Source organism: Bison bison, unplaced genomic scaffold, assembly GCF_000754665.1.
Source record: "Bison bison bison isolate TAMUID 2011002044 unplaced genomic scaffold, Bison_UMD1.0 scf7180017864033, whole genome shotgun sequence".
NCBI lineage: Eukaryota > Metazoa > Chordata > Mammalia > Artiodactyla > Bovidae > Bison > Bison bison.
This window is the reverse complement of record NW_011494605.1, coordinates 3,261,508-3,285,464: the sequence shown is the minus strand read 5'-3', so window position 1 is coordinate 3,285,464 and position 23,957 is coordinate 3,261,508. Positions and strand designations below refer to the sequence as shown.

Below are 23,957 nucleotides of genomic sequence, written 5' to 3'. Positions count from 1 at the left end.
AAAAAAAAAAAGTAAAGTTAGTGAATTAAAAAAAAAAAAAAATTCTAGCCCCAGTCTGTGCCAACACGGACATCTGGCAATCTGTGGAGTTTTAATTACCTCTTTACGCCATAGGCCATATTAAGCAAATTGTCCAGCCTGCAAAGAGAAGGAGGGTCTCTGGGTTAATGCCTCACAGATGGCAAGATCGCTCAATGGAACTATTAATAAGAATGCTCCATTTTCAAAGAAGAAAAGCTCAAAAACTTTCCCCGGTGCTCAGGAGCCTATCCACTGGTAGTTTCCCCTTTTCCTACCTAACGTAATTCATGTTGAGGTCAATGCTAGAGTTTAAAGCAAGTGTCTAAATGAACCTTCCTTTCTTTCAAGGTCTAAATTAATCTCACTCCGCCCCATCTCTTAGAACATGTGTGGATATTATATATGTTGTGTGTGAAATTTTTTAAAAAGGGACTAATGGCTTCTTATATTGTTCACCTTTTACTGTAATGAAATTTATGAATAAAGGTCTCTGTTACGGATTAACAATACATGCACACACATCATGCATATCAGAATGGATCTTTCTTATTAGCCTGGATATTTTAACTAAATCTTCTTACCACACACATTTTTGGGCAGGAAGGAGTTTGAGGGTTCAGACTTTTTTTTTTTTTAATTAGCTTACTATTTACAACCTGAAAGCACCTCCCAGCAAATTGCCATTTTGTTATAATCTCCTTCATATTCAGTATCTTACTCAGGGACAAGCTTTTCACATCATGGGGCAGTAGTAACCATAGTTTCCACCATTAGAAGCCTGCTGGAAAGGCTTTTTACATAAATACTGCATGTGCTCTCGCACAAAATAAAAATTAAATGACTTGGACTCTTCATGAAATCATTAACCGTTTCATATTCAGGGGGCATGGGAGGACATTCGGAGGCTGATTTTTCTCCTCATTGTGGCCAGATGGAAGGGCCTATTATCTATGTGATGTTTGAAAAAGAGAAAGACCCTTTCATTAAAGGGAAGTCAGGGCATGGGTCAACTAAAATAATTATTTAGAATTATTATGGGTAGGTTAAGAATATTCTTATCTCTTGCACAGTAGAGACTGGTCAATGTCAGACTGCCTTCATGGAGAGATATCTGCCTTTCAGAAATGTCCCAGGAGAAGGAGAACGTCCCACTGCACCTGGAGCTTCCTAGGGGTTGGGTACCTCAGGGAAATGCAAATAAGGCTTGGACAAAGTCTTCCTCTTTGCCTTCCCAAACTCTGCTGACTTAATGTCAGAGTGAAGTTAACACAGAAGATTGGGTTAACCCACCCAACCCAATAGAAGCAAGAGAAAGAGGAGAGCAGACCAGACCACTCCCTTTGGCAAGGACATGCCTCCTGGGCTACTCTTTTCTTTGACTTCATTAAAAGTCATTCACTGCCTTAGCCTTAAGTCTAAACTGCTGAATGTAGTTCCTTATCTGTGATGAACTCCTGTTGAAACTGAACCTTCTTATCTGGTTAAATGTAGAAATTTGTTTCAATTAAAGAATCTGAAGTTTAATCACAGTCATGTGCTAGTTTGCAAGGGGGCTTAGAAGAGCATCCTGGCCCAGTCATCACATTTTACAGCAGTGGAAACTGAGGTTCAGGGGGAGTGTCCCACAGTGATTCCAGGGGGCAGATGTCCTCACTCAGCCACATCCTTCAGGGCCAAGGGCTTCCCTGGCTCTTGCCCAGCTCTGTACTTGTGTAGTGGGGCTCTTGCCCCTGTGGGTACACCTACCTGAACCTCTGAGCCTGGTGGTGAAGTGGGCCAGGGTAGCGCCGGTTAGGGGACTGGTAGAGCTGGGAGAGCAGGGCCTGGCTGGACTTCTGGCTGGGGTTGTTGGCAAACTTCACAGTAATCGGTTCCGTAGCACCGCTGGGCTTCTGGCCATTCAGACCTTTGATTGCTTCTTCTGCCTCAATCCTCTTATCAAATCGGATGAATCCCACCCCTCTGGACACTCCTGGGGAAAGAGAAAGAGCCTTTGTAAACAGTGAACAAACCAAACTGGTAAAGATCCCCAGGAAGTTATGGGCTGAGTCCCATCAATGTTTCTAGGGCAGTCAGCCCACTTGTGGGGCCAGGGCTGAGCCTGGCTTCCTGAATCTCTCTCACCCATCAAAATGCATCTGCCTGCCTTTTTGCCATCATGGCTCTGGGCTGGCAATTCCTGCCCACAGAACACAGGCATATTTCACATCTGTCCCTTCCTGCTTTCCTCTACCATCCTGCTCAGCCCTCAAGCCTTCCTTTAGTTGCTGTAACTGATCATCCGCTGTCCAGTTTCTAGCCCTTCAATGTGCTCCCTGTACGTGGCAGCTAAATAATCCATTTGAAAGCAAACTCTGACCATACGATACCCTTTAAAAACACCTTTTATACCTTTTTGTTCCTTTTCTGTTTTTTACCCTGTGAATGTACCTGTTCCTCATTGTTCCCTACTCCAAAGGCAGAAAAACAAATGAACAAAACCCATAAAAACCCCTTCCATGGCTCCAGGTGGCATACAGAGGAACTCCAGACTTCTTGGCATGGCATTTAATGCCCCTGATGATCTGGTCCCAACTCCCTGTTGAACTTCATGTAAGCCAAACTAACTGCCAGATATTCCTTGAACAGGCTGTGTTTCTCCTTGACTCCGTGCCTTTGGGTATGTCCTGTCACCTATTCTATGGGATATATCCTATCCACCTAGAATGTTCTATCTCTCTTTCTCACCGGACAGCTTCAAGTCATTCTCTAAAACTCCGTTCAAACACCATCCCCTTGATGGAGACTTCCCTTCCATCAGTGCCTACCAGGCACAGCACACCTCCTGAGCTCTCCTGGGGTGCTGGGCAGCTCTAGCTGGTACTCATCACACTGTGGTCTTGTAAGGATGGGGCTGTGACACCTTTGTCCCTGATCTCTGGTGTTCCTCTGCCTAGCATCTGGGGCAGAGCTGCCTTCAGTGAGGTTTGTTGCAATAATCAGATGATAAACACATGCTAAATGACTCTCTTGGTGGCTCAGATGGTAAAGAATCTGCATGCAATGCAGGAGACCCGGGTTGGATCCCTGGGTCGGAAAGATCCCTCGGAGAAGGGAATGGCAACTCACTCTAGTATTTTAGTCTGGAGAATTCCATGGACAGAGGAGCCTGGTGGGCTACAGTCCATGGGGGAACAAAAAGTCAGACATGACTGAGTGACTAACACTCACTTTCAAATGACTCTCAGGGGATGTTTTTAATTAGAGTAGGTGAAAACCTTCTGTCATCAAAAATGCAACCTGGGTGCCTTTCTTACTGAGAGGTGGTGGCAGCTGCTTTTCTTTATGATAGCCCAAGTACCACAGGATCCAATCCTGGGTTATCCCTGCACTGCTACTAACTGGACAGGTGTCCCACTTTGGACCTCTGCTCTCTTACCTGTGAAATGAGCCAGTTTCAGTTTCCCTTTAACTCCACAGTGCTATCAGAGCAGACAGAGCTATACACAGAGGTTCTTTTCACATGCAAAAGTAATGGTATTTGGTTGAGGGTTGAAAGAGACTTTGAAGGTCATTCAGCCCCACTCCCAGCCTGATGGCTGAATCCTCCTTACAACTCTGCCAAGTGGTTTAGCTGCTGCTGGAACCATTCCCATGATGGAGTCCTTCTACTTCCCAGGATGCCCCATTTTAAATTTCAGCCGTTGATTGATAAAAAGTCTTTCTTTTAAGTCAAAAAGCTGCCTACTTATGACCCATACCCTTTTCCCTAAGTGACCATTACCCTTCTGCTCCGGTGGGTCACAGGGCACAGACCCAAAGGAAGGAAATAGCCTAGAAATACTTCACCTGTGACTTGATCAACCAGGATTCGTGAGGTGATGATACGGCCATATTGTGAGAAAAGCTGTTCCAGTTCCTTCTGGGTCATGGTTTTGGGAAGGCCGCTAACGTACAGGTTAGCATCCCTGATTGAGGCAGAGCTCGGACGGGCATATGAGACCTAGGAAAAGGCAAGAGGCACTAAATGCATTACAGGCAACACCTTTCAAGTAGAGACGGAGTCCACAACCGAGACGACAGCCCCGCGTCTATCATTCTAACTCACAGTGTCAGTTCAAATAACTAACTCTGTAGTTCCCAGATTTTTAGTTGTGCTTGGACTAGTAATGAGCACCAGGAGAACAGCAATAGAGGAACAAAAGGAGAGTGGATGATAACTTAAAACAAATGCACAGATGAGGGTCTCTAAGTGCAGAACAAAATAGCTACTGTATGGCAGCTGTTAAATGCAGAACAACCCACGCATGGAGTTCTGAAGATTTACCTCCTGGATGTGGGTGTATAGATGATTTACTGTATCCAACACATAATAATCTTTGAATAAGCCAAAAAAAAAAAAAAATCCCCATGAAACTCTGCTCTGCAGCTTTCTTTCCTTGCCACCCCCAACCCCCAGTCCCTTCTTGAACACATAAAAAGCGATCAGGTTCTCTGCAAGATTTTTTTTTTTTAAATGTCCCATCCTTTGTGTTGTTCCAATCTGTTCCCACAAGGTCTGCTCTCGCTGAATGACAAAGTGCTGGTGAAATGGGGCTGAATGAACATCTGCTTGCGAAACTAGATATGTGACCTTGTCATAGCATCTGCAAGAACCAGTTGCCTTCGAACTTGGAAGCAGAGCAGCTAAAACCACAATAAACAAAAATGAGGGCACGATGGGAAGGAGGGAGGAGAGGCCAGTGGAGAGAGACGCGAGCCTCTCCGATGGTTATAATAAGTTTGACTTTATAAATTTGTCCTCCCAGATCTCTCAACTGCTTTTTTTTCTCCCCAAAAAGCTAACACAGAAGTGTAAACAGATCTGAAATTCCATCTGCAAGAAGCCAAATCTGTAGCAGTACACATAAGCAAAGCAAACCCCAGCAGTCATTAATTTTAGACTTTCATTTACTTATTTATTTTTTTAAGAAAACAACATCAGACATTTGAAATATAATTTACAGCTAGTCTAACAAAAGCATTTTCCTGCTAAAGCTATTTCTGCGGCAGTTATGGCTCAGAATAGATGATGAAAACAGTCATTTCAGAGCACATCTGACAATGTTGGACAGGAAGGGACCTATATGCCTTAGCATTTTTCAGTTTTATTTAATTTGTATAAACAATTCACAGGACCTGCTAAGACTACAGGGGTGAGGGAATGAGTGGGTATGCTTGTGTGTATGTGTGATCTGCACACACGAAAGCATGTTTGCAAAAGGAATTGTATGCATTAAATTGGACCTTAGGCATTAGGAACTAAACCTCCATCAGTGAAGCAGACCTTGCCTCTGAGAATGGGTCTAGCAGTGAATCCCACAGAGGGGCATGAAGGATGAGTGTATCCCCTCACTCTACCCCTTTCCATGCAGAGATGCCAGGTCCCTTTATGGGTTCCACACCTAAAAATAGATGTTGACTCAACAGATAAAATGATGCTAGTGACGAATCTGCCTCGCTGGCCTCCTACTGCCAGTGGAGCAAGGAATCCTGTCGGCAGCGTCTACCTCTTCCAGAAACTCACGTGTGGCTTCTGTAGGCTCCTTCCCAGCAAATGGACGACATGCAGAAAGGTCTTTGCATGGAAGGTCCTTGTGTGTGCATTTAGGGGGGAGGACTGAAGGACCATGTGACTGCCAAGACAGGACATCACTCCACATAAGGCTGTCCTACCCTGACCTTTCAGGTTATAATCTAGCAGAACTGTTTTTCTTAGGCATGAGGAGGGAGTGGTAGGGAGAAGAAAATAAAAACATCACAGTGATATGTCTGTGGTAATGAGGGTCACCCTTATCTCACCCCTGCCGATTGCTGACAAATTAACTATCTGAATGATCTTCATGTTCCCAAAAACATACGTCCCCATCTCTATGCTTTTGTTCATAGGGAACATTTTCCCACCTACTTCCTCAGGTCCTAATTGTATGGCCCTTTTAAGGTCCAGCTCGAACGCCACCTTCTCTAGATGGCTTTCCCTAATTTTACCTCCTCTTAAAAATCTCCCTGGCAGTGCTCTTGATGGTATCCATGGTATTTAACCCATTCTGACCTTGATTCTCCACTTCTCTATCTAGTCTGCTGATCTCCTTGAGGTCATGCATTGCGTGTGTGTGTCTCATTCATCTCTGTGGTTCTAGCTCCTTATCCGGACTCTCACAGGGTGCTCAACATCTACTGAAAGAGTGAATGAACACCCACAGGTCATAATGAATGACTCGGGCATTAATGGCATGTTGGGTTAACTGCAGCTTGAACTCCTCCACTTAGGGGGATCACTGAGAGTTCAGCATCCAGAATCATAGCTTTATTGGCTAAGCTGTGAGCTAAGAGATAAGTCTCCTATTCTCCAGAATCTGGGGTAGGAAGGACTGAATCTTGTTCAAGAACTAGATTTAGAGGCCAGTCTTAGAAAACATTTCCTGAAGATCTACTATGAGCCAGGCATAGTGCTGTATGCTGGGGATACACAGCAAGCAAGAACAGGCATGGTCTCTTGCCCCAGTGGACTTCCGAGTCCAACAGGGGCAACAGGCAACACCACAGCAGGTACTGAACAAATGAGCTGCAGAGACGAATGGTGCACAAATGGACCAGTTATCATAATGCCACAAGGTGAGTGCCGTTCCAGGGCTATATGGGGAGAGACAGGCGGGGAGACAGGTTGTATGACAGTGTGTGGTGGGGTCAGGGAACCATCGCCTGATGATGACCCTCCACTGCTGTGAGGACAAAAGAGATGGTGAAGGTTAAGGGCATAGGGCAGTGCCTGCCGGGCACCCCATCAATGCATAATGGGTAGTAATGACCTTGATCCCCTTAGTTCTGGGCAGTCTGAGCTGGGGTACAGGGGAGAGCAGGCTGAGGTACAGGGGAGAGCAGGCTGGGGACAGGCCTGCTAGGGAAAAGGAGCTGGCACAGGAAAGTTAATGACAGAACCAAAATCGATTCCCCAGAAGAGGATTCTGACAGAGGCAGAATCTCAGCTGGGAAGGATTACTACAACATACTCCAGTCCCAGCCCAGCGACAGATCTCAAGGGTGAACAGCACCTCAATCATTCACCAAAGCCTAAATCCCACTTAATTTTTCTCTTCTATTTGGAACTTTAGGTCTATCGTTTCTCTTAGTCCCCCATCCTGGAAACCTGCAGAAGTGGGAGTGGACAAAAATAACAGAAAACGGACCTTCCCACATTCAGTATCCAAATGCTTGTCCCAGTATGAAAACTTTTCAAGTTTCTTCATACATTTGTTAAATCCTAACTGAGTGACTACAGGTCACAGGCCCTTTGTTAGGCTGAAATATTTCTAAAAACATCATTGACTTTTAGCTCCGTCCTGACATTTAACACAATTGCTTGTTTATTAACCCCACTAGAACCCAGGGCTTCCAATACTGGAAGTGCCCTAAAGAACCCTGAGTCTCAGACCATCTGGGTCTTGCTCACTTCTTTCATCCAGAATCTCCGAAGACAAGACTGGCATTTCTATGCCTGCACCAATCTTGCTCTGAATCTCAGGAGCTGGAGTAGGGAGACCACTCCTCTCTCTGGGGAAGGGCGGCCCAAAGGCAGGTGACTGTACAAATGATCTTGTCGGAAGATCAAGTCACTCCAAACTCCCTCTCCCTTCCTGTTCCTACATGCTTACAGTTATTCCTACTCTCTGCAAGAGGGACAGTACAGCACAGAGCTTCTGAGATGTGGGCTGCCTCCAGTACTCACTAACTTTGTGACCTTGGGCAAGTAATTCGATCTTGATAAGTCTGTTTGTTTACTGACAAAAAGGAGGAGAATTCTCCTTCTATGGCTTTTCAAAAAGAATTAAGACATCAGACTTAATGCATCTAGCACATACCTAGAATTTAGAATCTACTTAGTAAATATTATTATGGGATGACTCAGACTGACTTTTGTGGGTCACCCTGGGATGCTAGCTCCCATAGGGCACATCTTTCAATTTGACCACACAAGCAACCATTTGGAACATGACTAGTGAACACTTATAGAAGCTCTGTCCTCCTCCATCAGACTGGTGGGGCCTGGGATCATCCTTTACCACTTCACAGCCATGAATTTCCTCCTCTAGCAAGTTCCTACAGATTCCTCTGCCTGCCATCTACAAAGTACTTTTCACTTTCCAAAGTGACTTCACAAGGCTGCTCTCAGCGATTCTCACCAAGGTGGGAAGGCAGGCACTGTCATTCGTCCCAGATGGGGCAGCAGGACCAAGGCGGGATCTGCCCCTCGCTGCGCAGCACTCACAGGTACCTTCATCTGCTCACAGCTGGGGCGTGGCAGGAACAACACGGCCTGGGGAAAACCTTTCCTGAATCATCTGGCAACACTGTGGCCCTCGTCTGACCCAACATGGAACAGAAAAAGAGGGCACTTGGAAAGCATGATAAAGACATGGTCTTGAGTGCTACAAGGAGGGTGAGATGAGAGGAAAGGGGCTTCTTTAGGAAAACACTGGTATAGAAGGTGAGTGTTCACTCATTCATCCCTTTCTTGAACATGTACTGTGTGCCAGGCCCTCTGCTGGGAGGGTTTTTTCTTTAAGGATCTCACAGTCCAGTGAGGAGAGTAAGCAAACAGGTGGAGAGTGCAATGCAGAGGGCTGTTCCTGCCAGGGGGAGACTCACTTTCCTTCCACATGGAGGATGCCTCCTGGATAACGTCCAGCTCCTTTGTACCCCTGCATCCCCTCTTCTCCAGGGAAGTGGTGCAATGGCTCTGAATAGGCTTTAATAAAGGGAATGAGCATGTGAGCCACAGACGCTGCCTGCTTCCTCCCTTCTGGGAGCCAGATGCCAGCTGGAAGTCCACTTTCTATTTCCGCTTTTATGTTCTATGGGAGTCGGCTATGCTCTCATGTGGGGAGTCCTATGGGGTCCAAAGCACCCATGACATAGTATATTAGTTTGTCAAAGCATGGGGTTCTGTGTTAAGAAGTTCAAAGTGTCCACAGAAGCCTTTGGGCCTTAATCAGTAATAAAGAACTTAGGGTTCCATAGTTTTTCTTTCTGTCTTATCTCTCAATTGGCTTAAAAACTTGGATGTAGAAAACAGAGGTGTCATTTGTTGAGCTCATTTGAATTACAAGGACCTCTAGCATTTTCTAGGATGTTTTCATGAGCTTGGTGTTCTGTTCACAAAACTGTTCATTTCCACAACCATAGTTCACGGTAAGTGGTAAGGGTGACAAGTGATAATGGTGATCTCAGCAGAATGCATTATCTTTGAAATTTGTTTCATAGAAATTTGATGCTGGAAGTGAGCTCAAAAGTTCAGGGCAGGATGTAAGACAGTTGGCCAACCACCTTATACATTTCCAAGGACAGGAAGCATCCTATGTAATCACTGGCCATCACTGACTATTGGAAAGTTCTTCCTTCTGCTGAATTCAAACCTGTCTCTCCCATAGCTTCTAATCTTCTCCTATTTCTATTCTGGTTCCACATACTAGGAGCATCCTTCCTGTCCTCATCACCCCTTATCTTGTGGGTCTCACTGATACGTCATATTTAGAGCATCAGACAACTGTATTTTGAGACAGATAACTCCAAGGAAGCTCTCATTTATGTTACTTTAACAGAAATGGAGCATCTCTTCAGCAATGGGAAAGAGACAGAGGTTAAGAGCAAGGGTTTTGGTAGAGAGATGTAGGTTTGAATTCTAATCACTTACTAGCTACAAATGGTAAAGCTTGGGGTAAGTCACTTACACTTTCTGAGCTTATCACTTGAATCACCTAGTTTGGAAGCTTCCTAATAGAGCTAATAGAGCATTAAACAAGCTGATGCATATATGATTCTTAGGCACCATGCCTGGCACATAGTAAGTGAAAGTGGTAAATTGCTCAGTCGTGTCCAACTCTTTGAAACCTCATGGACTGCAGCTTGCCAGGCTCCTCTGTCCATGGGATTTCCCATGCCATTCCCTTCTGCAGATGCCTGCCACACAGCAAATGTTCAATCAATAGGGCTCTGAAACAACTGCTGTGTACTTACGCCTGATGCTAGACACTGGCGGTACAAAGATGAATACAACAACCCCTGACATGCAGGACTATTAGTTTAGCAGAGGATACACTTATTTCAGAAGATCAGATTGCAGATTTTCCCCAGTCTGTTGTAACACAGTACTCTCTGAGTGAGCAGAAACTTCCCAGAACATACACATCCCTGGGGACATTCATTCCAAAGAGACCGGAAGGATGGCAGCAGAGAACAGACTCTGGTGCTTCCAAGGTCTTCTAGGAGCAAACCCTCCCTGGGACCTCTGATCCCACCTCCGGGAGTAGGGAGAGAAGAAAGCAGCCAGCCAGTTCCTAGACAAGACAGTTTTTATTGTGAGAATCAGCTTATTCCTGTGCCTATGGCTGCAGCCCTGCCCACAGACAGGACAGGTGTCTGCTCACGTGGCCCCACACCTCATATTTTCCCCACCCACCGCCTAGTATATGATGTCCTTCTATCAGGGGCAAGACCTGATGGTACTGTTTCTAATGAGTTCTTTTTTTTTTTTTTTAATACTTATTGGCTGCGTTGGGTCTTAGTTGTGGCACACATGCTCTTTGTTGCTGCGTGCGGGATCCTTTTAGTTGTGGTATGCAGAATCTTCAGCGGCAGCGTGCAAACAGTTGCAGCTCGTGGTATCTGTTTCCCTGACCAGGGATCGGACCTGGGCCCCTTGCATTGGGAGTGTGGAGTCTTAACTCCTGGACCACCAGGGAAATCCCTCTAATGAGTTAAAATTGTGCTGCTTCTTCCTGCTCAAAACCTTCAGTGTTTCTCCAGCACCTTGTGATGGAAGCTCAAATCCCTTACCTGAGCATCTAAGGTCCTCTGGGATCTGGATCCACCTCTAATCTCCTGCTAACCCCTCTAAGCAGCCTAAGCCTCAGTTCAAACAAAATGTCTCTGTTCCTGCTATCCATCATCCTCACGGTAAAATGAACTCCTGCTCATCCTTCCAGGCTCAGACTGAATGCCACTTCTTCCGTGAAGCCCAGGCACAAAGGCCTGCTCTCCCCTCAGACTCTGCAGATGATACACATTTCAATGACAGTAGCTATCACACCCTCCCACCCATCACAACCATCTGTGCTAACATTTCATCTCCCCCAAAGTAAGAGCATTCTGGTGGTCTCTGCAGACTCTCTGTGGCATCTAGTCTCCAAGCTTTATTGAGGGCAGGAACTCAATAACATTCTTTGAACTGAAGCAAAAAAAATGTGTAATGTACTATATGGAACACATTTTAGCTCTTTTCCCAGGAACTGACTCAGATGTAAAGAAGGAGCTAGAGGGACCCATGGATATGAAGTGAATCCAACAATATCATGAAAGTATTTGGTACACAGTAGACTGGATAAATACTTCTTTTAAAAAGGGGTGTGGTGATAGAATTCATGTGCCTTACAACTTCTTTTTAAAAGCCCATCAAATTATCAAGGGGGATTACTTGGTATAAGCACCTTGTGGTCTGTCTAGTGGTCCCTGGAAGGGAGAGAGATGTGCTAAAGATTTCATGGCCTGGTTAGTGGAAGAGCTGGTCTCAGACTCAGGGCTTAAGATACTGAGTGTCCTCACTAAATTGCAACTTCCGACTCTCACTATACTGGTAAGACTGCTGTGGCCTCTTGAAAGCTCCATAATACTTTCCACTACACAAAGTGAGACTCAGATTCATTCTTCATGTATCTCTGAAACATGCAGATGGGGGAAAGTCTTCCCCTCTCTCTATGTAATTCTTACCTTGGGGTAACCCTATTCACTATCATCTTCATTCTGGGAAGCATCTTGAGAATTCCCTATAAACCAGGATTACCTATAAGTGAGATAATTCTGGCTCAGTGTGACAAGTACTTGTCCAAAGTCACACAGCCAGCACTGTGCCAGTGCTGGATATGACTCTGGGATCTTTCCACTACGCCAGGCTAACGTGCACAGTGAAATAGAAGCCATGTACTTGGCACAAGCTGCTACTGTCCTTGGAAAATTACCAAGCTGGAAAGATCACGCTATAATATTTTATTAGCTATACTGTTAAAGTTGGAAGGGACCATTCTGCAGATCAGGAAATAAGTCCAGAGAAATAAACTAAAGTGTCCAAGGTCATCCTAGTAATTTTTAACGGAGCTGGATCTGACTCTGTCTGAACTCAGAGCTCTTTTGAATGGACAACAAAGGGGAAGGAGAGAGGGATGTGGCTCTATGACCTTTGACAGACCAGCTGGTTTGCTCTGGGGCTTCACGGTAACCATGGAGAAATGATCTTTTATTCTCCAGGGCCACTGATGCTCTAGGCCAGCATTGCCCAAGAGAACTTTCAGAAAAAGTTCTAGATTTGTGCTGTTCAACGTGGTAGCCACCATCTACATGTGGCTCCTGAGTACTTCAAATGTGTCCAGTGTGAATGAGGAACTGAACTTTTCATTTATTAACTTATCAATTTAAATTCAAATATAAATAGCCATATGTGGCTAGTGGCAATTATACTTGACAGAACAGTTCAAAGTCCAGAAACAACACAAAGTTATAGCATCTTAGAGCTACAAGGGACCTTTAGGATCATTTAGTCAGACTCCAGTCTGCTACAGCAGTCCCTCTAAGTCATCCCCAATGACTCCATACGAATGTCTCTGACAGTCAGGGACTCACTATGACCCCAGGCAAATGACAGACACAAAGATTGTCTTCTCAGATTCTGGACATACAAGACTGAGCTTCAGAGTCACTGCAGACTTTTTTTTTTTCCTCTCTAGAGAATGGAAGAGCAACCACTATGGGTGAATACGTGAGTGCAGGACCATCTGGCTGTCTTCTTCATTTGCCTCTGAACAAGCCTTATAGTGTCCGGTCCTTTCAAAACACGGAGCTGAGAATGGGAAACAAGACACCTGGGATGGGTTGACCAGAGTAGACCAGAAAGGACCACTGCTTCCTGGGATCTGGAGTGGACAATTCTCCTAAGACAGCTGAGGTAGACGATTGTTTTTAAGCAGCTCACATCACATTGTGGGATCTTTTACACTGGCAGCCAGCTAAAGGCCCTAAGCCTCATTCCACATGAAAACCTAGGTGTGCTTGTAACCTGTACCTGCTCAATTTTCTCCTGTCTCCCAGACACGGGGCACTGTGGATGACCTTTAAGATACTGGAAACATATGAACCTCACTAACTGTATCTCCATCTTTCCAACTCCTATACCTGTATCTGAAATTATTCACTCAGAGCAAGTTAACAGGGCCCTGGGAAGCAAAGCAGCTGAAAAGAATCTATCACAGGAGAGAAAGAGGGTCCCGTACTGCTGGGGTAAACGGGTCTCCCATTTTCACTGGTGTTGCCACTCTCTCTCTTCACTCCTTGGGGATTCAGTGATCCAGCCGCCCCTGCTGACCTTGGCCGGGAAGCACTCCCACACTGGCTCTGACTACAGCCATAATGGAGGAGGAGAGACAAATGCCTTTTTATTATTAATGAGACTGAGGGAGGTAGTCTATCATTTCTGGGTGGGGTGATATCCGTCAGCAAAAAATGATCTGCTAACTCTCCGGGAGGCATTAAGGGCAGTGATAGGAGAAATAATTGCTTATGCCGAGTGCAAAGAAAAGATGCCTCAGCGGAATGGAGGCCTTTAGCGAGGCAGGTGGATTGTGGGTGGAGGGAGGGAGGCGAGGCTCCCTGATGACCCCTGGCAAGAGAAAGAAGCGGGAGGGGCAAACGGGAACCTGTGAAACTCAAGTGTGGAAAGATTCCCCTGGAGGCACCGTTAGTGCTATTAGAAGAATAAAGCGAAAAGGGAGAAATGGCTAAGCAGTGTCGGAGCAAGAGAGGCTGAAATAAAGGAACTGCTCTCCTTCCTGGAGGAAAGAGGTTTTTTTCCCTTCTGAAAAGCCTTCACTCACACACCTTCCCCTCCTCTAGCCCTGCTCCCTCTGGAACCAGGCTGCTGCCTCATGATAAAGCTTCCTTCTTACTCTCTCACCCTCTCTCCTGATGGAGTGCCAACTCTCCTGGGTTCAGGCAGAGTGGCAGGAGCAGCCTTTGTGTCTCCTCTGCCAAACCTAATCCTGAAATCACTCACACCTTCAGTTTGCACAAGAGCTGTGCTCTGGGAATGCTGTCTTTAAAGTCACAGTTTCAGAATTTGAGGAATAGCTGAATGCAATGATTAGGGCAAGAAAAGCCACAAAATCATTTGTGAATGTAATACAATGGGAAAAGGAAGGAAACACAAAAATGTTAACAGCGTTGAGTTGGGAATGGCTGATGTTGCCTTCATCAGATGATAATGAATTTTCCAAATTATTTATAAATAAGCCTGCTTTGCTTTTAAAATGAGTAAAACAAAGGTCCTAATAGAGATGATGAAAAACCAAAGTCTAAGGCTGACAAAAACTTAGCATAACAGCCCGCAGGCCGCTGGCCTCATTCGTCAAACACCCCAAGTGACATGCCATTGCCGGATGGAATTTCTTGGAACTTCACTTTGACTAGATCCCTCCTGTGCTCAAACCTGGTACAGCTTCCTACTCCCGCCCCTCTACCCCAATCAAGTGGGGACCCCTGCAGCCCCGTGGCCACCCCCACCTCCCTGCATTAGAGGTGCTCCTTCGAGTGTTTGTGTCTCCCATGAGAGAGGAACTTCCAGAGGCAGAGCACTGAATGCTTCTCTAATCCTGCTTCTCAAACTTGGGTTAAAATCCAAACAGGTGTCCCACTGCTCAGAGCTTTAGGATTCCAAATCCTCAAATTCCATTTTGGATCACTTTTTACTGGAGGTGGTCAGTGTCACTTGTATGTCAGCCCAAACTTTCAATAAACATATCCCTCTTTTGAGACTACTACAGAATCATCTACTTTTCTTTGTTCCTAATTCATGCAACAAAGAGCTGGACCACTGCAACTGCATTCTGAAGGAGCACTAAGAAGGGGAGTGCTTCTTAGTGAGAAGCTGGAATAAAGAGTAAATTCAGAAGCTGTTTTGTAAAGCCTACAGGGAAGTTCAGGACTGGACTGTCATCCACTGTGAAGTTTAGGGGATACTGGGAATTATTTTCCAGAATCCACAGCTGTTTAACCCAATGCTTCTTGGAGTCTAAAGTGATCTCTGTTGGAGAAAGTGGGTTACGGGGAGCTAAACAACACTTCTGAGGCCCTAAACGGGGCAAATTATCTTCATTGGGTTTAGGGTTGAAATGCTGAGAAAAGACCCAGTTTGGGGTCTTCGGGGCTAGTCAGTGTAAGTAACCCCTTGGTCCTTACCCTATGCCTCTCTGACATACATGGATGGAAGACTCTGCAGGGCACTGTCGTCTGTGGGTCACCTAAGGACCTACTGCAGGGCCTGGAAGGTAGGGGTCTAAGAAGACATGATCTGAAGTCAGGTCTGTCTCCAGAAGGATGGCAGAAGCCCTGAACTGCAAATCTGTTTACTGAAGAACCTAGAGGAGCCACACAATTCATCTGTTTGCTTTTTATATCTCCTTCCCTTGCCAGTGAGTATAACCCATGTGTGCACAGAACCAAATACACACCCACACACTCACAGAATACATGTGCCGCTGAGCAAGCAGGTGGTGTGACATTCCAACACAGGCGACCTATTGCCAGAGTTATTTTTAACACATATTTTTCTTACTCCAAATCTCACTTACTAACTGATCCTAGGTAAGTCTCTTAACCTCTTTGGGCCTCAGTTTCCTCATTTGTATAAGGGAGAGAATCATTATTTTAAGAATCAGAGCTGATGTGTGTAAAGCTTCTAGTCTTTGGGAAACTTCAAGGGTTAAATATTATTAAGCATAAAATGCAAAGGAGTTAGACACCATACACACTCAATGTAAGGTATCATTACTATCACTATTATTTCCTTTCAAGCTCATGCACGCCTATCAAGTAACTCCTGGAAGACTCTTTCACAGTATCTTTGGATGCTAACTCAGCTCAGCTGCTGGCCAATTGTGTGCCTTTGCACAAGTCACTTCATCTCTGAGCCTGATCTCCAGAGGGATGGGGACCTGGCCACTTTCTCCCACTAAAGAAGTTATGATTCAAAGAACAATTCCTCTGCAGCCTCATTTTGCAAGCATGTACTAGATGGTTCCAGGGAGATCTTGGTAATGCATACTTCCAACGAAGATACTTGTTTCTTCCTAATAGGCAAGTTATCTGCAGTCATCTACATTACTTGGAGGGGATTACTTAATGAAGCAGTCTCTTTTTTCTGCTTTGATGCTGTGTCTGCACCAAGACTGTATTCTCCTTGAGCACAGAGACTTGGTCTCGCCCTCCATGGGTCCTCAGTATTCATGCACAGTTACAAGACATCCCCACTAATCAAGGGGAGAGGAATATCTGTTAACAGGGAACTATCATTTGTGGGCACCTTCTCCTAGCAACCTAGTAATGAATCACTCACTTTCAAAACGCAAAACAGTGTTTGTGTATCTAAATTTGAGTTCAGAGGTTGCAAACTTCTCCACAGGTCAACTCTTTTAAGTTTTGTTTGGTTTGCCTACATAATGCTCTAAAAATTTCTTAGTTGATTCAACCTTTCAAAATTGGGAGATTTGGCATAAAATACCTAGATTTTGGCTTCTACGGAATAAGTGGAAGATCTGACAATGAACTGGGCCTAAATAATCAGCAGTAGCTGAAGAACAGCTGCCCTTTTTAGTGCTCTCCGGCTCACGATGGTTTCCACCACTTCTCAAGGCTTCCTAGAACTATCTCTAAATCTAGCTGCTCATTATTAACCTTCAAAGCTTAGTAATTAACTCTTGGTTTGCCTGCATCTGTGCTGTACATTTAAACTCATGTGTTTTGCATGAAGCAAAAGGAGAGACAGACTTGACCAAAGTTTGCAAACCTACATGGTTCTGGGGAGATCTATATAATGCATGCTTCCAAAGAAGATACTTATTTTTTTCAGATAGGCAAATTATCTATTCCTTCATGAGAGTCAGAGCAAAGAGATAAATCTCATGTCACTTATTAAAGCAAACTGATGCAGAAGAAGTAAATAGCAGCCTGAAAGGCAGAAAAGCAATTTAAAAAAAATTAATAAATGATGAGACTATTAACAGCACAGGAAAAGGGTCTGGTTTTTTCCTTCTCTTTAATATGATTTTTACCTTAAACACTGTGTCCCTTTAGGAAAGGGAAGAAAAGTTAATAAAGGAACCTATCACTCAAACTTAATTTTTAGTATGGCAAATAAACTGCTTTAATGAAAGGGCTGAAATTCCCAGGTTTGCACATTAAATTTTCATTCATCGTAGAGAATGGAAATTATTGATTCAGCCGTGGCATCATGCATTTTGGATCCTACAGAAGCCCACGTTACTGCTGGGTGCAAACGTGTTGGCAGGGTTTTGATGCTGGGTGAGCACAGGGTGGCTGAGGGGGTGGGGAAAGGGATACAGAGAAGGGAAGGAGGCAGGTTGATTCTTCACAGAAAGAAAATAATCAATGTTCCTTGTCTCTAAGATCCACTGAGACAAAGCACTGCTCCTGATTGCACTGTGGGCCAAGGAGTGCATTCTGAGGTCAGAAAAGCCGGGTCCACTCAGCCTTTGGGGAATCCCCAACAGCTTCATGGGCTATTTTATTTAAAAAAAGCAGAATGGATGGCTGAGAATTTGATCATAAGCTCTTGGGGAGGCTTGGGTTTTAAGAAAACTAGAGAAAAGTACCTTTCTCAGTTCAAGTTAGGGAGGAACAAATGCCTGACATTCTAATGCTGAACTGGATAACAGGGAAAAATCAAACCCACAAATACAGCCATCAACCTGGTGTGGCCTCATCTAAGAGTCAGGTGACAAGAGCATCCCATCTCAAAGCATTGAAAATAGGTATGTTTTTCCTTCGATAGAAATCAACACTCCTGCCTCTCAGAGGATACTCCATAATTATACAACTCTCAATTATTTCCCCCTTAGAGAACTCACAGGGACTGATTCTAAGCTGAGACTGAGGCAACCTGAATCAAGCCCGTTTTGGGGTCTTTGTGAAGCAGACTGTATGAGATCTGGAAAGCAATCGTCTTTAGAAATAAGCTAAATGAAATTCCAAAAGTGGAGTGGCTTAAAGGAAAGGAAAGAAGGAAAGAAAGAGGGAAGGTAGAAAGGAAGGAAGGAAGGCAGAAAGAGTAGAAAAGAAAAAATAGATAACCACATAATACATTCACAAAAGAGGTTTCTGTTTTTTGTTTTGATTAACTCCCAGCTAAGATTATCTTACACCAGGTAGCCTCCTTATCCATCTGGATGTTAGAAAAGTAGTCTGTTGAACTAAAAAGTTCTGATTTTGTGTTTTCAGATGCTAAGAGCTGGTGCCATCTATAGATTTCCATTCTGGGAGAGGTTTCTCTTTTGTCCTATTTTGCGTCAGACCTGCTGTCGTGAGGATAAGAGTGCCCAGGAGACACCTCCTCGTGGTTTAATAGGCTATGAAGGATGGGACTCATTAATCGGCTGGCAGCTGCCCCCAAACAGAAAGCTGCCCGTAGGTAGGGGAAGAAGGGAAAGGGAGGCTGAGGAGGAGGCAGGCTCCATCCAGGAGACCACCACAGACTGTCAGGGGTCACTGGCCAAAAGCAAACAGCACCGCCTCCTCAAGGATCCCCTCAGGGTGAAACTTGAACCGAGAGCATGACAATCCAGCCACAGAAACCTCCGTCTGGAGGAGCAGACTCTGCATAACTGGATTTTTTTTTTTTTACTAGACTCTGCATAACTGGATTTTTTTTTTTTTAACTTAAAACAACCCCTCTTGAGATATTACCTACCAGTCTGATTATTTCTGGATTGCTAGAATGTTACTTTTCCTGTCATCCCTTTACTATGTTCCCAGATGTTATAGTACCCATCCCTATTATACCACTGTGTTTCTTCATAACTGATTCTTCCTTTTCAAGTCTTGTTTAAGACAGTCCTCTTTACCTGTGGGTAAAGCCAAGCTGTTTGGCCTAGCATGTGAGGCCTCTGCCCACCTCCCACCCTCATCTTTCCATCATCTTCTCACTGAATTTCAGGTCATAGAGTTCTGTATGTCATTCCTCACTCACAATGTATATATACATTTTCACAGCTTTGCATGTGGTGTTATCTCCACCTAGAGCAGCTTCTTCCCTTGGCTCTGCTCTGACCATCTTTGAAGGCTTGGGGTCCCCGGCCTTCTTGGTGTGGGTCATCCCTGGCATCTTACCTGCTCCCTGGATAGGAAGTCCTATAGCCTGTGATCCCCTCCTTCTACTCAGCTCTCACCTTGTTCTTCTGTAATGATCTGTGTCCCTCATTTAGTACAGTAGACAGTAAGTGTCCTTTGAAAAAATGAAGAAGCCACCGCCAGCTCCCTCATAGCCTGGATTTATTAGATCAAAGGATGAAATTTAACCAGTGTCTCCTAAATAAAGAGGCATATAACATATAACCTCTTACCTTTATAGTTTTGGTCTGGAGTCTGAGTCCATTTAAAGTGTTGATGGCTTTCTCTGCATCCTTTGGATCAATATAGTTAACGAATCCATACCCTAAACTCTGTCCTGTGGAAACATTTTTTAAGAGAGAGAGAGAGAGAGCTCATTATCTTGATAGAGGTAACACTTCCCATTGCAATGTGTCAAAACCCTCTAGTATATGGTTCCTTTTATACCAGGGTTTACTCTCAGGTTGAGAAGTTTCTATTTCTTTTATCTCTCACTCTGGCCAGCCTTTAAACTCACAGGAGCTGCCCTAGCTGGGAACTCATAAGTTCTCCTACATCCATACCATATACACATCATATACCCATAAGTGTCCACTTAATTGGGAAGAGGTGGGGCAGGGAAGTGGAAAGAAAGAAGGTGTGGTCTGTTAGAAGAGATTTGAACTGGAGTCCTGGGGTTTTTCCCAGGAATTAAGCTGTGTGACTCTGAATTCATTTAATCTCTTGCTTCCCCCCATCCCCTGATATTTCTTCTCTGCAGATAACAGCACTTGCACAGACAGGTGTGAGAGAGTTAATGAGATACTGAATCTGAAATAAATGCCTACCTGGAACATAGTAGCTGCTCAACAAAAGACAGCTCTGCTATGTTCAGACCTGTAAAATTGGGGCAAGTGCTGGATGCAGTGGCTGTGTCTGCTGCCTCTGTCATGTCAGCCACGCCCACACTCAGAAGACCGTAGCAAGATCCAAGCAGCAAAGACCGGAAGCATTTATATTGAAGGCATGGCCTGAATTTAAAGCAATTGCTACAAATCATTCATGCCCTCATCATCCACCCAGCTTAAGAACAATAAAAAGGGGAGGTGGCTCGATTGGAAGGAACTGGGGAGCGCCTAACACAAAGGGAAGAGTGCAAATGAATTCCGCAAAGAGGATTTAGCTACTTTAGGTGAAGATGGCATCAACTTGTCTGAAACGAGCAGTAGCAAGTGACAGGGCTCCCCCCTAAGTGAAATAAAAATAATGTGCTTGCGATCGTGCCACTGATTATAAATAGTCCATCAGCTCTGCCATGTGTCATCAGCCAGAAATATCATTAGGAAACTTTACATTTTCTGACATACCCTTTAAGAAATACAGAGCTTAGGGTGGCTGCACAACCAGCTTGAACTTCCCAGGCAATGTTATTGATTTGTGGGCGGCAGCAGAGCCGAAGGGGAGGAAAATGACAGGACGTCACATGTCAGGAAAGACTGATTACATAAAGCTCTCTTTGGAGTACTGGGGCCAGGGCTGGGAGACAATACAGCAAAAAGTCTGCCATGTCCTGGTGACAGGAGCCCATTTCAGCAGCCAAAAAATCTTTCCAACAGCTTCTGTTTTGCTGGTAAATGTCTGTGTTTATGTTGGTTGTAGGAGGGAACCTGGGAAAACAAGTTGGGTTCCGGATCAGAAAATGGGTGACTTTGTTATTCTTTACAGGGTGGAAGTAGAGAGAATCAGGAGGAAATTCAACTGAATTTTGTCCCTAAAATGGGAAACCTAAAATGACAATACATTAGGATATTCCTTCTGTTTTGGAATAACAAGGTTAGAATAGGAAAGACAGGGGCAAACTTTGCCAGATATGCCTTCACCAGCCAGAATTAGTAGCTGAAGAAGGGGGAGAGAACATGGAGCACCCTGTAGCTGGGCCCCTTCTCTTACTGTGCTGTGCGTGGTATGTGAGCCATGTGTGTACAAGCAGCGTGTGCATGCACATGCCGGTGCTCAGGCACACACATTCACACACGTGCACAGGAAAGTAAGAATTAGAGACAGAGCTGTGTGTGTGAGAATTACAAGACCCTGCCACATGTTCTGAGAAAATTTTTTGCAAATCCAAAAATACATGAGACTAATTCATTGGCTTAAAAATGTCATTCATCCTAAATTCAGCTTCACCTCATCAAGCCTAGCTAAATTCACCTAATTAAATTTATTTTCATCATGCAAATTTATCAGTCCTATTTACCATGTATATAAGAGAAGCCTTAACAATTGCTGTAAACTATTCTTACAGTTATTTCTTTTGAACAGTCGTGCACCAAGTTGAGGGGCTTTAAAAGGCATTTTAAAAGCAATAATCTCAGTGACAAACCTTATGTATGAGTACTAGGAAACAGGTCAGACAGAGTCAATCTATCCAACTAAATTTAATTTGTATAAAATTAAAATGAAATATGGAAAACATAGACAAAACACTCACCACTTAACTTCAAGCAATTCATGACTCACTGCACTGATGAAATATATGTGGAAGAATTTATCATGCTTACTAGTGGTGCATGTTCCCTGAGATACTTTCTTTCCAATTATTCATATATTTATGGAAATCTTAAGTATATATAGTGGCTATAATTTTATATTCTATATTTTATCTTTATTTTAGAGCTCTGCTTCAGGAGGAAGGAAAACACACTCGGATTCTAGGAAGGTTCTGAAGGTCAAGTGAAGGAAAGACTCCTGCCCAGCAAGATACATCATATCTACTGACCTGTCTGTGTGGTTGCAAACCCACCATCTCCTTAGTACCTGACTGCAGTGAGCACAACTGTGCTATCCTCACCAGCTTTAGGGTTAGAGAGAGATTGCACTTAACGTCAAGAACGAAGTGCTTTGGGGAAAACTAAAAAACCCGATGAACATCATTTCAGAATGGAAGGGGAAAAAAGATCAGAGATTCTCCTTGATATAAAATAACGAACTGCAAACTCAAAAACAGGGCACTGCACTGAACAGGAGGAGGAGCCGGGTGGAAAGGCTTGCCTGTGAGTTGAAAGCTATGAGATAAATTGGCAACACAATGAAACTACCTGTGGTTAGCCTAGTTCATGAACAAGCTTCATTCATGTGCTTCTTGCCATCATAGAAGGAATACAGCTAAGTCTAATAAAAAAATACTTGATGGATCTAAGCATATTCTTAAAAAAAAAAACAAAAAAAAACTCTAGAGAGAATTAAATCCCTTAGGTAGAAAATATAAAAACCCAAGCCTCATTTCTTTCAGAAACTTTTTAGTAATGGGGGGAGGGGGACAGGGAGTAAAATGAGGAAGAATTTTATGTTTTAATTTTGGTGGCCATATATTGGTGATGGGTTTTTGATTTGCACTTCTGTATTCAAATTGTACATAGTCCGTAGAAAAATATGGAGCATACACATTCACAAGGAATATCAACATATTTCCATGAGGACCAAAAGAGTCACCATACTGGGAAAGACCAGGATAACCAGTCTGGAGTCTAGAGCATCCCAGAAATAGATAAAGTTTCCTTCTTTTTCTCTAATAACTGCATCATCTCCTTTTATCAACGGTAGCAAGATCTGACCATACAGGTATGGTGACAGTACTTTCAGAACATAAAATTAAACTTTTTTTGCTCCCAGTTTATGAGCATATTTTGACAGCAAATCAAAGAAATTAAATCACTGAAGTTGTGTGCACTGAATCATCAATAAAAGAGAAACAATAATTAAAGAAAAGATAAAATGTTATAAAATGACTGCTGCTGCTGCTGTTTGGTCACTAGGTCGCGTCTGACTCTTTGCAACCCCATGGACTGTAGCCTGCCAGGCTCCTCTGACCATGGGATTTCTCAGGCAAGAATACTGGAGTGAGTTGCCATTTCCTCCTGTAGAGGCTCTTCTGGACCCAGGGATTGAACCAGCTTGGCAGATGCAGTCTTTACTACTGAGCCACCTGGAAAGCCCCAAATAAAGAGTACCTTCAAAATTTACAAACTATAGTGAGTGCCTGGCTCCCTGATGCCCAGGATAACCCTTTCGTGTGACCAGTCCTTAATAATCCTTAATAGGCTGACCAGCAGGCTTGGATGAGAGGCCTCAGTGACCATGAATGGGCAAGAAAGGCATTCTTGGCAGTTTGGGATGGAAACTTAAAATTAGAATGTAATTTTGAAGAGAAAACTGTTACACATAATGGCTACATTTTTAAGGCGCTTTAGTGTATTTTGGATTAAACAGATTCTTGTTTTTAACAAGCTTTTCTTAAATGTGAACCTGAATACTTCTATTTTTTAAATGGTGCACATGTGCACATACACATACAAAGACATGCCGTGTCCTCATACTACGATGTGGCATTATCTCTCTTCTGTTGTAATTCTATACCTAACTTCTCTCCTTAGAAACAGAACACTTCTCCCTATAGAATCTAGTTTATAGAGTCTGCATACTTGAACACAGTAGGTACTCAACAGATATCTGAGAAGGGGAAGAATGAATACGTACATTTGTATTAATTCTCCATTGCTGGAAGTGTATAACCAGAATATGTTTATGTTCGGCAGGAGAAGAGCATGAGAGTGCCTGAGAGGGGAATTCATTTAGTATTTGTGTCAAAGGGAGAACAGGACAACAAGCTGACACTAGAGACTGGAAAAAAAAAAAAAAAAAACAAGGACAAAAAATTA

The 23,957-nt window shown here is 43.9% G+C and overlaps 1 protein-coding gene across 3 annotated transcripts in view; it reads right to left on the bottom strand.

Moving 5' to 3' along the window:
- ELAVL4 (ELAV like neuron-specific RNA binding protein 4) overlaps window positions 1–23,957 on the bottom strand; it is a 91,251-nt gene that overhangs the window by 3,426 nt on the left and 63,868 nt on the right. For 2 of the 3 annotated variants that reach the window (XM_010834442.1, XM_010834444.1), the window contains 4 exons: window positions 19,494–19,597; window positions 3,850–4,003; window positions 1,768–1,993; window positions 100–138 (listed from right to left, as the gene is read on the bottom strand). In XM_010834442.1, coding sequence (XP_010832744.1) covers window positions 100–138; window positions 1,768–1,993; window positions 3,850–4,003; window positions 19,494–19,597 — 523 coding nt within the window. The remainder of the gene's footprint in view (window positions 1–99; window positions 139–1,767; window positions 1,994–3,849; window positions 4,004–19,493; window positions 19,598–23,957) is intronic. The other variant, XM_010834445.1, reaches the window with a different exon arrangement.